This window comes from Gekko japonicus, unplaced genomic scaffold (assembly GCF_001447785.1).
Source record: "Gekko japonicus isolate JY-2015 unplaced genomic scaffold, Gekko_japonicus_V1.1 scaffold42, whole genome shotgun sequence".
NCBI classification, from domain to species: Eukaryota; Metazoa; Chordata; class Lepidosauria; order Squamata; family Gekkonidae; genus Gekko; species Gekko japonicus.
Genome location: NW_015165831.1, coordinates 2,071,780 through 2,088,466, shown reverse-complemented (window position 1 = coordinate 2,088,466; position 16,687 = coordinate 2,071,780). Strand labels below are relative to the sequence as shown.

General features: G+C 44.8%; 1 protein-coding gene across 1 annotated transcript in view; it reads right to left on the bottom strand.

Moving 5' to 3' along the window:
* Positions 1-11,013, bottom strand: part of LOC107110081 (tyrosine-protein kinase Fer-like) — a 37,936-nt gene extending 26,923 nt beyond the window's left edge. The window contains exons 1-3 of the mRNA XM_015410802.1: positions 10,864-11,013; positions 4,455-4,667; positions 1,971-2,099 (exon numbers count right to left, since the gene is read on the bottom strand). Coding sequence (XP_015266288.1) covers positions 1,971-2,099; positions 4,455-4,667; positions 10,864-11,013 — 492 coding nt within the window. The remainder of the gene's footprint in view (positions 1-1,970; positions 2,100-4,454; positions 4,668-10,863) is intronic.
* Between the last annotated feature and the right edge of the window lie 5,674 nt (positions 11,014-16,687).

The window sequence follows — 16,687 nt, the reverse complement described above, 5'->3', positions numbered from 1 at the left end:
TGTGGGAGCTAGACGCCGTTATCAGTCTGGCCTTGTGAGGTGGGATGGGCTTGCGGTTCACTTTTGGTGTGAATCTTTCTGCTCTCAGGAAACCCTGCGACTTTCCCGCTCATTATGTAATCTCCCGCCGGGAGTATTCCCGCCCATGCGCTCAAAGTTCATTTGCTTAACTAGTTGCCTTGCCCAACTATATGTATTGGGTTGTTCCCGCCTTCTAGTTATTCCTAACAATAATCCTGTGGACATGGTACCAGTCTTGTACACTAATAAAGCATAACGCTTCTTAGGAAACTGAGTCTTCCCGCCCGCGCGCTCGAAGTTCATTTGCTTAGCTAGTTGCCTTGCCCAGCTATATGTATTGGGATGTTCCCGCCTTCTAGTTATTCCTAACAATAATCCTGTGGACATGGTACCAGTCTTGTACACTAATAAAGCATAACGCTTCTTAGGAAACGTGTGTGAAGAGTTACTTGCCGTGGAACCTGACACATGTAATACTAGGAAATCACACAAGTCAGCTTTCAGATTCAACATTCAAAGGATATAAGTGAGCCTGCAGGAAACCAATGAATGCAGACAGCTCGTTTGGACAGTATTCAGACGCTTAATGGGAGCCTATTTGAATCATACATATTTACAGTCTCTTCTTTGCCAAGTTCAAGAAAGAATGCTTTATCCCTGAGCAAGAAGCTGAAGGGATGCTTGCTGTTGACTGACATCTTTACACTTAAAGACTTCGTGAAACAGCACACTGCTCTTTAATTAGTGGAAAGACTACTTTTAGAAAGTTTAACAGAATATTTTAGAGGAGTGGTCTTGTTCCACATCCCCCTCCCCCTCCCAGATATCTGTTTTAATCCGGATGTGATTTGGAGAAAGGCATCGTGGTAGAACTTGTTGGAGAAGGTCTTGGGTTCAAATTTTTGCATCTTCAGTAAAAAGAGTACAGGTACCAGATGCTGGAAAAGATGGCTGCTTTGGGTGGACTCGGTTCTCGTGGAGGAAATGTCAGCTTCAGAGGGCAGAGCGTACGGGATCACATCCCCGCTGAGCTCACTTCCCTGCCCTCCCCAGCCACTGCCCTCAAATCTCCAGGAATCTCCCAAGCCGGGGTTGGCAACCCTGTTTCAGGTTGAGAAAATTATGTAGGGGGAAAGGCTGACGCCTGTTCTCCATGCGTGATGTGGTCCCGATCTTAATTGTGCACTGCACACATCACCTGATGTCTGACAACCTGTGTCTGTGAAGAGGTCACTGGGTGACTCGAGCCAATCACTACGTGTCAACTTAACCTCCCTCACAGGTTTGATAGAAATGCAAAATGGCAAGAACCTCTCTATGCCAACCTGAGCTCCTTGGGCAAAGCTGAATAAAGACTCAATATATTTGATTCTTATCATTTGTTTTCGCCACTGAAGGTCCCAGTAGGATAGAAAAGCTGAGACAAAACCATTTTCATAAAATCAAATAAATGAAAAATGGAAACTGGTCTGAAGTCTGACTAGGATGTGCCAGCACTTGGCAACTCCTGGTAGCCAGGCAAGGGGGTGGAATTTACCGTAACAGTAATCTTCCAACATCACTTCCGGCTATATGGCCAGAAGTGACATCACCACATCACAGGATGCTGTAGCATTCACCCAGAACTCTATGGTAAAATGGCAGTCTTCTGATGCCATGACGTCACTTCTGGTAACTTCTTTTACCATAGAACTCTGGATGAATATTAGTGTCGCATAACGTGGTGACAGCACTTCTGGCTATGTTACCAGAAGTGACATCACAGCATCAGGAAATCACTGTTTTGCCCCCTCAGTTTCCCTATGCTTCCCCAGTGAGTGCTGGCAGGAGATGGGGGAGTGTCGGGGGGGCATTCCCCTGCGGGTAGTGGGAAAGTGGCAACTCTAACAATCACAGACACCTGACACTCTGAATTATTTCCTTTGAATTAAGAGACTCTTCTGACTTACCCGTACAACAGGAGTGCGCAAAACTGCAGGGGATCTCACCGTGAGCCTCTGGTATGTTTTCAAGTGGTGGCGAATCAGTTGAGGGATGCTGGAGAAACTGGGGCCAGCTGGCTCAAAACAGTATCTGCCCTGCAGAGAAGAATGCGCATGATTGGAAACGGAGAGTAGAGAGGCCAGGACAGTGCACTGCTTACTGAAGACGCTTCAAGATCTGGGCCCAATCCAGAGCGGAGCCATCTGGCAGTGTTATTGAAAAGAAAGGCCAAATGAACCAGCAAAACAGAAGAAAAACAAGCAAAGGTGAATTATGAGACAGCTTTGGAGAAATCAACAGTCTCCTGATGGATGGTGTAAACTGTTAGTGGTACCAGGCAGGGCCCCGTTATGCCTTTCATGAGCCCTAGGCACTTTTGCCTTTGTGGGCCCCTCCCACCATAATAATATCAATATTTTAAAAAAAAATTAATTTTTTTAATACTTTTTTACAATGCACATAGCTCGATAAAACATAACCATAACAGGGAGATATAGATTACAGCAATATAACTTTTTAAAATACTTCAACTTTTTTTCTGTTTGGGGCTAAATTTAATCAATTTTTGTGAGCCCTAAAATTTCTTTCCCCCCCCTGATGTGAGGGGGAAAAAATTAAAACATTTTCTTCGACCCCACAAGTTCATCCCCCCTCCCCCATTTTAAAAGAAACGAAAACATTTTTGTGGGTCCCTAAAAGGATCATGGGCCCTAGGCACTGTGCCTACAGTGCCTAATGGATAAGTTGGCCCTGGTACCAGGGAGATGTTTATGTTATGGAGAGGAGCAGGGAGAGCTACAGAAGGGAGGAACGAGATAAAGATGCATCCGATAAGAAATGATCCCAGGGCTGCCAAGGAGGGAGAGGGGAGGATAAAGAAACAAAATTTTGGAGACCCAGGTTGCCTTGAAGCCATCCCACAAACCCAGGCAAATAATGTGATTTGCTTTCATATGATATTTGGGTAAGGTCTGGATGGTGTGAGGAAAAGCACAGATATAAGGGTTGTCAGGTCTGTCCTGGTAGGCAACCAGCAAGAGACTGGCGACGGTGGTGAGGACATGGGAGGGTGGCTGTTAGCCGATGTTGTGGCTGTCAGCTGATGGTTTTCCTGGAAGTGATATCACACATCTCTAGGAATTGGCTGAAACTGTATGGTAAAACAGTTGAGTTTGGGGTGATTCCTAGAGAGGACTGATGTCATTTCCAGTTTTCCCTTTTATTTTTCTCTCTCCTGCTGATGCTTGCAGAAGGGGGCTGATGACCCTAAAAAACTTTGTCTAGGGCCTAGTACGGGTCATTAATTAAGAGGTACATTCCAATCTCAGGAAGATCTCAAAGGTACACTGAGACCTGCCTTTTAAGACCTCCAGACATTTATGGAGAAAACAACACCTTGGTGATAGAAGAAGGAAGGTACTCCCTTGAGTTTATGGGTCCACTATAAGCACATGTGACAGGAACTCAATTTAGACATACTGTTAAACTGTATTTATTTTGGTTCGTTTGCGAAACCAGGATTTACCTTTCAGACAATGGGTTGGAATCAAACTACATTTTCAAATGACAGAATGGAAATTTTCTGCCTCCTCCTGAGGAGGACATGATGGCAATTCCAGGTGACACTCTAGGAATTTCCTCTAATTTCTATGGTAAAGTCCATAGAGACTAGGGAAAATTTCTAGAGTGTCACTATGGAGGCCATTTTTTCTTCCACTCCTTAGTTTCCTGATGGTTGGAGGTTGGGGCTTGGCCACAGGGATCTCCCAACCAGGCCTTGGTCACTTGAGAAGCCAAACTAGAACAGAAAAGTTTGAAGGACGCTATTGGCATATTTTTAACAGGCTTACAAGCCAACAATCTGATCAGTTTGTAAATCTAACCAATAGTTTGTTTTCATTTACTGGGTTTCCAACCCTTTGGGGTAAACAATACTTTGCCCCCTCTTATAAAAAACAGCAAGTGAAAAGAATTAGAGACCCTCTCAATGTTGGACTGAGAGAAATAGGCCTGGCTTAATTATTCCAATCGGCCTGTGGAGAAGACACATATTTCACACTGAATGCCTTCTCTTCGTCCCAGATGGTTTTGGCCTTATTTTGTGTTAAATACTGCGTTCTGGACGCATTGCAGTGATCAGCTCTAGTTTATTTAGTGATTTCAGGAACAGAACAAGGACACTCAGCAGGGTTTGAGCCCTGCTTATAAAGCATGCAAACACCCCACACCACTCCCAAGGATAGGCTATTTACATTACGCTGCTTATCTATAGGTCAATTCCAGGATCCTAGTCAGCTATTGTTCTTGGGGAGCAAGCTCACCCAGGTCAAGGTCCACATTCAGGAGTGGCTTAGGCTCAGCACATAACATTTTGGTTACTACCAAACACTGCATGCTGACTTGGAACACTGGAACTTCAGGTCAAAAGCAGCACTTCAAGCTCTTCTTACCTTCAGGCACTGGATGATAAAATGCTTGCACTGTCCTCCGCTCATCACCGTCAGGACGTATCCTCCAGGCTGGCCTTGGCTCTCCCTCACCAAGAAGTCTCCTTCGCTGGACAGCAGGGCCTGCGTCTCTTGCCGGGTGAGGGAGCCATGGAACCAGTCCTGCTGAGAAAGGGGTCTTTGTGCCACTGGGATCATGGGCACTGGCGGAGGCAGCTGGCGAGAGAGAGACGGGACCCACAGTTAAGCTTTCCTGCGAGCTGCAGCTTGGGCAAGTTGTGTCCCCAAACATTTTGTGGGGACAGAACTTTGTAGGCCACAAATGCATCTAAGAGCGGTGGGATTACCAGCCTCCAGGTGGTAAGTGATCTCCTGAGACTATAGTTGATTGCCGGGTGACAGAGATCAGCTCCCCTGGAGAAAACCGAGACTTTGGAAAGTGGACTCTATGGCTTTATACCCCACTCATGTCCCTCCCCAAACCCAAACCCTGTCCTCCTTAGGCTCCACCCCCAAAATCTCCAGGTATTTCTGAACCCTGATCTGGCAAACCTGAAGGGTAGGCAACCCAGATAGGGAACAGAATTATGGGTTTCAGCAAGACTGGCTTCAAGTTCTGCATAGTGAGAATGGAGGAGCAAATGGACAGCGCTGCCTGTCAGAACCCACAGCTAACAACGAAGTACACGCATTCAGGAACGGTTATACTTTTATTGCAAAGCTATAGATGCAGTAACACAGGCACTGTTAGGTATGGCCACAGCCACTAGAGCATAATAGGATATAGGGTATTCGTATGCACCCCCCCCCATGACATTGGCCAATTAGGGACCCTTCCACGCGCGGGATAAGTCAGGCAACCGTTAGGTGGCTAAAGCTGAGAGCCAGGAGTCTCTCACGGTACATAGGAGCCCTCCAGACAACACAACCTCCTCCTGCACATTTATAGAGATAAGCGTTTCAGCAAAGGCAGAACAGCAGGGATAGGAATGCAATAACAATTAACAAGACACAGAATGAACTCCCCAACCCCCATGGCAGCATAGCTGACATACTGCCATGTACTTTGTATCCGAGGTTGCGACCCAGTTTCCCAACCCTACCAATCCGACTTGAAAAATCCCTGTCTCTGTTTTGTTTCCCCCTTGTGTTAATCATTACTTTTGTGCCATTTTCTATTTCCTCATGTCAGGTGTTTCCCTGTTAACACTGATATGTTTTCGGCATGTGCACGTGTGCTATTTTAGTATGTGAATGTCATATAAATAGTGCAAAGGTGGCTCGAAGACAGAGATGAATCATAGCAAAACGGACTTTAATGTGGTATCTGGTTAAAACTGCCAGAATGATATACGCTCAGTGTTGGAAGCAAGAAAGAACTCCTGATATCTGGAAATGGTTGAAAAAGTTACTTTTTATGGTTGAGATGGACAAAATGACGAGAAAGCTGAAAAATCAAGAAGCAGAAGATTTTTTTGCAGATTGGAAAGACTTTAAAGACTACTTGGAGAAATACTGGGATGTAAAAAACAATTTATTTTGCTTTGACAATTACTAAGGTTGGATAGACATTTAGATTAAATTTAAACATGCATAGACAGACAGATAAAAAGATACATTACCTGAAAGAAATATGTTGTTAAAGAATTGGAAAAAGAGAAAAAATTCAAGAATGTAATAGAGGTTCGAGCACTGTGGGAAGTCAGAAGGGGGGGAGATAATTGGATAAAAGGATATGAAAAGTTTGTTATATGACGTAAAATTTTACTTATTATTATATCCTAATAAAAAATTGTTTAAAAAAAGACAGAGATGAATCAGAAACACCGGCAATTAAGTTGGACAAAGCGATAACACATGAAATGACAGCACACACAACCAAAAATAAATGAAACAGTGCTTTTATACATCCTTCTCTAGAAAGCCTTATCTATATATTTATCTCCAGATGACAGAGATCGGTTGCCCTGGAGAAACTGGCTGCTTTGGAGGGTGGACTCTATAGATTATGGCCTGCTGAGGTTCTCCCCCCTCCCCAAACCCCACTCTTCCCGGGCTCTGTCCCAAATTTCCAGGAATTTCCCAAGTGGGAAGATCTCCACACCCCACCTGGAGCTTGTGTGTGTGTGTGGAGAGCAATTATTTAATTTTTTTTTTTACCTCTGTCCCCTTGTTTTCCCGCCCAAAATCAAGCTACTTATATGGGAGGGAGTGTCCATAAAGGAGGGTAGCAATTTTAGCCAGAAAACAGGCTGAGGGAAAAGAGTGACACCACCATTCCCTATGTCAGTCTCTGTCCTTTCCCTGTAGCTGCCTGCTGTACTGTTCCATCTTCAGATGTGGTGACAGAAGCAGACTGTTCTTCACTCAGGTCTCCACCAGTTATGTAGCAAATAAGTAAGTGGTCGGATCCGAAGAACGAAAGCAACTTACAAGTGGGGGAGGCTAGCCTCTCCCTTCTCCCCAGAGGGAATCTCCACATAAATGATTTGTTTTCAAATTGGTTTGGGCAGGGCTTTTTTTGTAGAAAAAGCCCAGCAGGAACTCATTAGTATATTAAGCCACACCCCTGACAGTACAGCTCATTAGCATATTAGGCCACACCCCATTACTTCCCTTGGCTTGTCGTGTCTCGCCGCTGTTTTTTTTTATCCAGCCACACCCACCTTTTGCTTGTTATTCTGTTTACCTTGTTTGTTGTCAAAACCCAGGGCCTTTTTTTGTAGCAGGGACTCCTTTGCATGTTAGGCCACACACCCCTAATGTAGCCAATCCTAATGAGTTCCTGCTGTTGGGTGTGGCCTATTATGCTAATGAGTTCCTGCTGGGCGTGGCCAACTCGGGAGCCATCCGGAACTCCATTCCTGTGCGTTCCTGCCCAAAAATAGCCCTGGGTTTGGGTACCATAAGTGGGGTTAGGGTTGCCAGCCTCCATGTAGGGCCGGGAGATCTCCCAGAATTAAAACCGAGCTCCAGACCACAGAGCTGACTTGCCATGGGGGGAAACGGCTCCTTTGGAGAGTGGATTCTATGAGCTCATTAGCAAAACTCATTAGCATAACTTATTTGCATATGGACCACCCCCTGACATCACCGGAAGTGTGTCAGAAGGCAACACCCACTGTTCAGGCTCCACTGGACTGTTTTGGATTGCTAGCGATTGGGGGGGGGGGACGTGCAGATCTGTCCTCGCAGAGGAGGGAGAGCTTGTACCTGAATAAAACTTGGTCTTAAAGGTGCCACGGAACTGTTTTGGACCGGGGGGCCGGGGGGGGGCTCTGCAACTTACCTGGCTGCTTCTTGCTCTGACTGAGGGCTGCTGGGAGCAGGGGGTGGGGCTTGTTGCATGTGCCCGCCCCCTGGGCTCTTTACTGCCGGAGCTCCACTCCTGTGCAGCTCCTGCAGGAAATGACCCCTGCCTTGAATAAAACTTTGTTGGTCTTATAGGTGCCATTGGACTCTAACTTTGTTCTACTGCTTCAGACCAACACAGCTGACCACCTGGATCTGTCTTCTGCTCTATATGTTATACAGGCAGACCTAGGTTTAAATTAGGTTTTTTCCCCCCCCAATCTGAGAGCCACATCTGAGAGAGACTCTCTAAGGTTAACAAATCCAAGTTGGGAAATTCCTGAAGACTGAGGGACTTCAGGGGGGTATAATGCGAACGAGTTTACTCTCCAAAGTTGCCATTTTCTCCAGGGGAACTGATCTCTGTAGCCTGGAGATCAGTTGCAATTTCAGAAGTCCAGGCCCCACCTTGAGTATGGCAACCCTAGAGTCACCCCGCTTTTGAGGACTAGAGGGTTCATAAACTAGTGAACCAGATGCGTCCATCCTCCTACTTTCAATGGCCTTCTGTAGGAGCATCTGCCTACTAGCCAATGCTGCAGTCCTGTGGACCAGCGCTCCTGAAGAAATTTCCAGCAGCTTGAGGGCTGAAAGGAAAGCGCGTAGAAGCTGAATAACCACTGCCTGGGCCACCTCTGGGCTAAGCAAATATGTCTGGCATACTGCACAGTGGTGCCACCTGGTGGCAGGTCTACAGAGTCCATGTGCTCAATAGCGCAGCAAATGATAAACTACGTTGTAGAAAAGAATGGTTTCAAACAGATTCAACTCTGTATCCGAATAACTGTGGACTTATGTATTTATTTTGGAGTAAGGTCTTTGTCCCCAGGATTCTTTGGCTGGGAGTAGAGATCTGAAGGCCTGGGGGGGAACTGGAAAAATGGGGGGAGGGAATGCCCCACGCCCGACCCCATTTTCTCTAGGCCTTTCCCCCATTTTCCTAGGAGAAAAATTGGACATTTTGGGAAGTACTGAGAAAAAAAAATCCTGTGAAATATTTTCTCTTTTTGAATGAGTTAAATGCTTTCAAAGACAAGGTAGGTGTGTGGTAGACAAACAGGGCTGCCCTTAGTTGTAAATTGCACTTACCTGTAACTGTTGTTCATCGAGTGGTCTTCTGTGCAGGCACACATGGGACAGAGATCTCCTCTAAAGCTCTCTAGAAGGTTCAGAGCGCTCAGCCCCCTATCCTCACGGGGCTGGCTGCTTCCAACCCGGCTGACATGTGATGGGCAAAGAAAGACTGAGGGAAGGAGAGCTTGTTCTGCCTTGTCATGTGTTGGCTCTGCGGGAACGAGCTGACCTATGTGGGGAAGGGGTTGAGCCCTCCGAAACTTCTAGAGCAGGGGTGTCAAACATGTGGCCCTGGGGTTGGATCAGGCCCCTGGAGGGCTTCTATCAGGCCCGCAGTGGAACTGGCTGTCTTCTGCTTCTTCTTTTTTTTGTTTAAAAGCTTTTTATTGTCAGGATAATGCAATCCATTTTAAACATTTTGTCCGAATCCTCCACACGTTCAATCGAATACACGTGTATAGTAAAGTAGTATTTATTGAAGTAATGAAGAAAGCTGGCACACAGGAACTGTTTGGAATGGTCAGGAAATGCAGGGCACCAAATAATAAACGAATTCATAAAATGCAATAACCAATCATCATGGTTCCCACTTTCACGGGTGCTTCTAAAACTCGCGCCGAAAGCCTGGGAATTGAAACGGTTCTAAAAGATAAACAATTACCAGGCTTCTCATGCCCTAGCTCATTATACCATACGCGAAGACACAACTCCAACTCCACACCTGTTGACCTTGCCGATAACTACGTTTCAACAGCAGTATTAGCGTACACAGAAAGGAATGCAGATTGCAGGCTGCTGGTAGCATACATGCGCAGTGGGGTCAGGGAAAGCCAAGAAGAGCAGAGATGGGTGTACAAAGGTTACACAGAGTTCTTTGGCAGCTTGCTGACACATTTACACATTTTATCACATGGTTCACATATCCCATTTTTTAAATGCCTTCCCCTACTCACCCCCATACTTGGCTTCCCGCAATGCTTCTATCCTGTTAAACATTCTAATCTTAAAATTTTCCATTACATTTTCTACTATTCACTTTCTTAAGAAATTTTACTTATTACTTATTTTATTCTATATCCTATCATCCGGTAACCTTAAATTCCATTTAATCATATATTATTTCATTTCTAATATTCTTCAAAACACAATAAATTGTTTGTAACATCCCAACTGGTCACCAAATATTCTTTAAAATCTTTCCATTCTTCAAAGAAATCTTCATCTTCTTGATTGTTTAGCTTTCTTGTCATTTTGTCCATTTCAGCCATAAACAAAACCTTTTTAATCCATTCCCATTTTTCTGGTATTTTATCTTGTTTCCAGTATTGAGCATAAGTCGTACATAGATGTACGAGAATATCATCCAAGTACGAGTGGATGTGTACTCCCTGTTCTCTGAGGTTCACTACGAGGTTGACCAGGATCTTCGTAAATACCCGCAGGGCCGTAGAGAGTCTGAATGGGAGGGCTCGGAATTGAAAATGTTGTGTCCCCACGCAGAAACGTAGGTACTAGTGGTGGGAGTGGAGGATGGGCACATGAATGTACGCTTCTGTCAAGTCTATCGAGGTTAGAAACTCACTTGGTTGAATGGCTTCCGTGACGGACCTCAGAGTCTCCATCCTGAAATGACAAAGCTTGATGAACCGGTTGAGGTATTTGAGATCCAGGATCGACCTCCAATCTCTGTTCTTATAGAGTACACTCCCCTGCCCCGTTGTGGAATGGGCACCGGTTCCACTGCTCTGATGTCTATCAGATGTTGGATTGCATTCTTTTTTCCCCCTTTTTCTTCTTTTTTTATATTGTTGGATTGCATTCTGTGTGATATCTTTTGACGATTTTGGCGAACAGGCGAAATCAGGAAACGTTCTAGTGGGTAACTTTCGAATTTGATGGAATATCCTTGAAGTATAACATCTAAGGACCAGGTGTCTGCTCAAGCAGTTGACCACGCTTCTGAAAAAAGGAGGAGACGGCCGCCCACCGGAGCATCCAGGTAGTCAGTCCTTGGAAGGCTTGGCATCTGCTCCGGATCGGTCAAATCAAAAGGACGAGGATCTGTTGTTGGGTCTTGGGGGAAACGGTCCCTTTCTGAAGGGTTGTCTCGCCTGTCCCCAGGAGGATCGTTTCGCATCCTGTCTTGGTCTGGCCAACGTATGTTGGGCACAAAAAGGACCAGTGTAACGTCTGTCGGAACGTCGAAGAGTTTTGGGCATTGCTTTCTTTTTATCCCTTGTCTCGATTAGGATTTTTTCTAATGCGTCTCCAAAAAGTTTCTCACCCTGGAATGGGTAGGCCAAAACAATATTTTTAGAATGAAGGTCCGCTGGCCAGGCCCTGAGCCAGAATAGTCGCCTTGCCACCGCTGCCGAGGCCATCGCTCTAGAGTTGAAGGTGAGAACATCCAAGGATGCATCAGCCGTGAACATAGTAGCTTTGAGAACTCTGGAGGCCCCTTCCAGAAGACGTTTGTTATTTTCTGGTAGAAGTTGTATCATCTTTCGCATCCATACAATGGAAGCCCTCGAGACGATGGAAGAAATGGCTGAAGCCCGCATGGCTAAGGCCTCATGCACCTTCCGTAAAGTCGCCTCTCCCTTCTTATCAAAGTTGTCTCTGACGGAGCCTTGGCCATCCTCTGAGAGGAGGCCCAAATACTGTAGGGCTGATACTGGAGCATCCACTGCTGGCACCTGTAACATCTCATGTACAAAATCAGGCATAGCATACAGTCTCTTAACAATTTGAGGAAACTGGCGGTTGGCCATTGGCTTAGCCCATTCTGCCCGCATTTGTCTCTCAAAATACTATGGGAGAGGGTGAACATTGGGCGTGGAAGCATGTTTGGGAAAGAATTCTTGCATGCCTTCCGTACTGGACTTAGACAACCTGGATCTAGTTTGTGTGTCCCCAGTAGGGCTATCATGAAGCTGGAGGGCAGTCACTGTTTTTGAAAATAAGTACTGGTAATCCTCCGTCTTAAAGAGGCGGGTGGATGGCTCTGGCACAAATATCTCCTCTTCTTCCTCATCAGAGAGGAATTCTCTGTCTTCCCTGAGCTCTGACTAAGGATCAATAGGAAGCTCCCCCTCCCCCAGTTTGGGTCTGCATCACCACTCCTTTCTAGAGGTCATTTCTGGGCAGCCTTAGTTGGCCAATGTTTGGCATGAGACATAAAAGTAGGAGCCCTTCTAGGCGAGGGGGGAGGGGAGGAGGATTCAGAGCCAGGTCTCATGGGAGTAAAGGCAGGAGGGCGACTAAGGGTGAACATTTCATCCCTGACCGCTTGCCGCATTAGCCCCAGCAAGTCAACAGGCGCGTTAATATGCGTTTGTACGTTACCAATCAGAAGAGAACCAGCTGGGGCAGGCAGAGCCTGAACGCGAAGCAAACAGCCTGCAGCAAAATCTCCCGGCAGGGGGTTGTCAATGTCGTGTTGAAAGGCCACTCCAGAGCTGAGGAGACTCCCAGCCTGGTTTCCCGCTGAAATCGCACTGTGGGGGGATTACTGGCGCCTGGCCCATAGGTGGCCGAGCCGTCGTCAGGCCGCTGCTCCGAAGTGTGAGACTTCTTGCCGTTCTTCTGCGGCACTAAGGCTGACGCGGTGCCGGCAGCACGTCCAAGCTGTAGAGGCATGCTGGTGCCGGTACCCTCCCCGGGCGATCCAATAAGTGCAGCAGCCACCACGCAGTCTTCAGTGTCCAGAAATTCGTCTTGGTTCTTGTTCTCCATGAGGAGAGAGTCTCTCTTTCTACACAGAAAGGGGCGCCCGGGAGATCAAAGTGCCGTCGCCGCGGCGCTGGCTATTAAATAAGGGTCTCCCAAGGGCAGAAGGGGGGGGGGAAGTAAAAGGTATAAGATCAGAGAAAGTAGGAAGGAAGATAGGAAGAAGGTATATTTTGAAGATTTGAGGTAATTAAAGTAGGCAAAGCCTGCAATAGAACTGCTCTCCCTCTGAGGCAGGAACAGAACTGAAGATAGGGGGTGTCCCACACGCCAGACAGGAAGAGTTTTAGTTCCTGCCTCCCTATTGGACGGTGGTAACACCCATAGATGTCCTCCGCCTCAGAGGGAGAACTGAGCTCTCTCTAACCAGACAGCAAAAATTAAGGCACATGTGCTAAGATCGCATAGGGTGTTATTACAAAATGTCTGACTTTCTTTTTGATTGTTTCTATGCAAAAAATTAATAAAAATTATATTTTAAAAAAAGATAGCATAGGGTGCATCAGCTTGCAGTTTTCTCTCAAGTACTGCATATTTATAACTAAGGCATTTATAACTTTTAAATTCCATAAGTATGTGCAATATTGCAATTTTATATGTTAACGTAAGGTGTAAATGATGCATTTTATGTTGTTAAAGCAGTAAAATTAATTTAGGTTTGATAGGAGAGTAAATATTGCATATATCTCAATTTCCTCCCAAATTTCTATTTTTTTCCAGGGGGAAAATGTTCCCCCCCCCCCATGGCTCCAAAATTTCCAGAAATTGTACATCTCTAGTTGGGAGCCGTCATGGTGAAACTGGCTAGGGAAAAAAGCAAACATTGAATTCATACTTGCACTATACCCGGATTGGCCTGATGGGACGCATTCTGTCAGGATTTTCAGTCCAAGCATATTTACAATGGGTGTGCAGACACTCCATCTGCAATTTTTTAAAAAATGTGCTGCCAGAGATGAAAACTCAGTTGGGACGGTTTGGATAGTAGACAATGAAATATTATGACCTCAGAGATATTTGACATCACTGAGTCACATGACATGACATGACATTTCATTTAAAGGAACATGACGCCAATAGGGAATTATTTCCTGTTTTACTCCTCTGTCCTACAAAGTATTTCTCTATGAAACCCTTTTCACTAGAACCAGTGGAGCAACCAGTGGCTATTAGCCAGAAGGTATAGATAGGAACTCTCAGGCTGGGGCGAGTGATGCTCTGTATTCTTGGTGCTTGTGGGGAGGGGGCAACAGTGGGAGGGCTTCTAGTGTCCTGGCCCCACTGCTGGACCTCCTGATGGCACCTGGTATTTTTGGCCACTGTGTGACAGAGTGTTGGACTGGATGGGCCATTAGCCTGATCCAACATTGGCTTCTCTTATGTTCTTATACAGTGAAAAAGTCTTTATTTGATACATTATTATCCCAGTGTCCTCTGAGGAGCTCTGTGTGGTGTATTTCCTCCATTTTATCTTCACAACAACCCTGTGAGGTAAGTTAGCATTTATACAGCATATACTTTACACACCTTATCTTGCTGTGATCCTCCAAATAGCCTACAGAAATCAAACTTCCCCCAAGTCTTCAAACTGCTTCATATATATGCAAACTTGTGATAACCCTTTGAGGTAGGCAGCTGTGTATTATTCCCCTTGTACTACAGCTCTGGGTGGGTGGGAGAGGTTTGCTTCAGCCCATATAGCGAGTTCATAGTAGAGGCAAAAATACAAAATCAAAACTCCCTAAATCGCAATTCATTCTCATGGTTCCTAAGCCACAGCAGCTTGGTAGACAGACTGATTTTTGGCCAGTTATTCAGGGTTCTCCATTGTTCTTTGTTAACAGTCTCTGTATGCACCATAGTCTGTGAAGTAGAAATAGACAATTCAGAACAATGGACCCCGCCCAGAGGGGGGCTGAATAGACAAAGGATTCTTATCTCACTACAGATGCTAATTTTCTGCCCCCTAAATGCTTTCCTCCCCAGCTCAAATTGGGCTGGATTGTTTTTGCACTGTCTCTGTATCCTGCGTCTCTTCTTTGCAACACCTCTCAAACCGCCTGACTGGGATACAAGGACTCAGGGATCTCCGATTTGCATCTGATGAAAGCAGCTTTGATTCTCAACAGATGAAAACCTAAAAAAAATCTTGGTCTCTAAAGAGCTACAGGACTCAAACCTAGCTCCTGTATTGCAGACCAAGATGGCTACTCTCCAGAAAAGTTTTTGTCAATAAAAAAAGTTCCTTGTCCAAACATCTTGCAGCAAGGAGTGCCAAAGGTTACTTGCGTGTTGTGTGAACAAGTTTATTCTGCTTTTAAACCAGTTACTACTAAATGACCCTGAATTTTAGCACCTTGCAACGGAAATTTCCATATTTGCTCTGTTCATCTCACATGCCGTTATAAATTCCTGTCTTATAACTTCCCAATGATCCCTCCTACAGTTTAACACACCTCAACTATTTATGCCTCCTCTTTCTTCATTTTTTTCCGTTTTTTGCAAGATGGTTCCCCCCACGTCCCCATAATTTGCTTTGCCCTGGATCTATTTGCAACATTGTTTTTGAGGGGAATTGAAAGGATGAAGGACAGCAGAACACTTTGTGCTGGGAGAGAAAGATTTCTTGTAATAATAATCATGCATTTTGGAATGCAGGAGAATCTAATTACATTCTCTGTGGACTTTGGCAGAGCAGCCTGCTAACAGAGGACTTGCCTTCTTCACGGGTTTCTTGAATCAATCCACTGTACAATTTAGTGCAAGGTACAAAGTGTCCACATCTTGATTTTTATGCTATCTAGAATATTCTAATATCTGCCAACATCTGTATTTGACAGTCAAAACATTCTCGATTTCAGGTTTTGGTTTTTGACAGCTGAAGGCAGGCACCAATTTCTGACATGTAATGGCTTTTCTCATTTGACGGCCAACACATTTGGTTTGTGCGGTTTTTGTATTTTAGCTCACTGGCAAACCTCCTGGAGGCCCCTGAAGGGTGAACTCAACATTCAGAATAAATAAAATACATGGACAGTTGGCTATTGCTGTTGCTCCTTCGTATCTGTCGCTTAGCAAGAGATTTGGAAAGAAGTAAACAACCGTGATGTATTATGCAAAAAAAGTCTCCAAAGACCAGAAATTTCTTTTTCCAATATTTCAATTTACTGGAAGAAATTCAAATGCCATCAACACAACGGATCATGCATATTATCTCATTTCGTGTATAACTTTTTCAAGGTGAATAGTGTTGAAATACAATATTAATCCATTTGACAAACTCTCTAGTAGTATATCATAGTGACACTCATCAAAACCATTAGTGTCACTATGAGATACTACTAGAGTTTGTCAAATGGATTAATATTGTATTTCAACACTATTCACCTTGAAAAAGTTATACACGAAACGAGATAATATGCATGATCCATTGTGTTAATGGCGTTTGAATTTCTTCCAGTAAATTGAAATATTGGAAAAAGAAATTTCTGGTCTTTGGAGACTTTTTTGGCATAATACATCATGGATGTTTACTTCTTTCCAAACTTCCATCCCGTGCTCTCTTTGTTTTGCTTACGAAGAGATAGCAGCTATTCCAGTGCCACTGCATTTCACCATTTAATATTTAAGCAAATTTGAAAGGATTTTAAAAAATATTAAAATCACCTCAGTAATCTGAACAGCACCACTGAAAGCTTTATTAATTCATATTTATTAACTATTTTTGGACCCTGCTTTTCTCACAAAAGAGACAACAGAGAAAAATCATTCTGAAACACTTCAGCCTTCTCTTGCCACTCAGACCTGGTCTAGACAAAACAAAAGTCCACCTTTTCAACACTAGGAAAAAGGTCCGTTGTGGAAATGAATACAACAGTCTGTAGAAAGAGGCTCTGGGCGGGTGCCCCGGCCTTGGACACTCAGTGTCAATTTGCTGTGGCGACCTCAGCAGGGTAAAATGACACTGAGTCCACCATTTTCTCCAGAGGAACTGATCTCTGCTACCTAAAGAACAGTTGTAATTTTGAGTGATCTCCAGCCCTCACCTGGAGATTGGCAACAATGGTTCCCCAGAAGGGAAT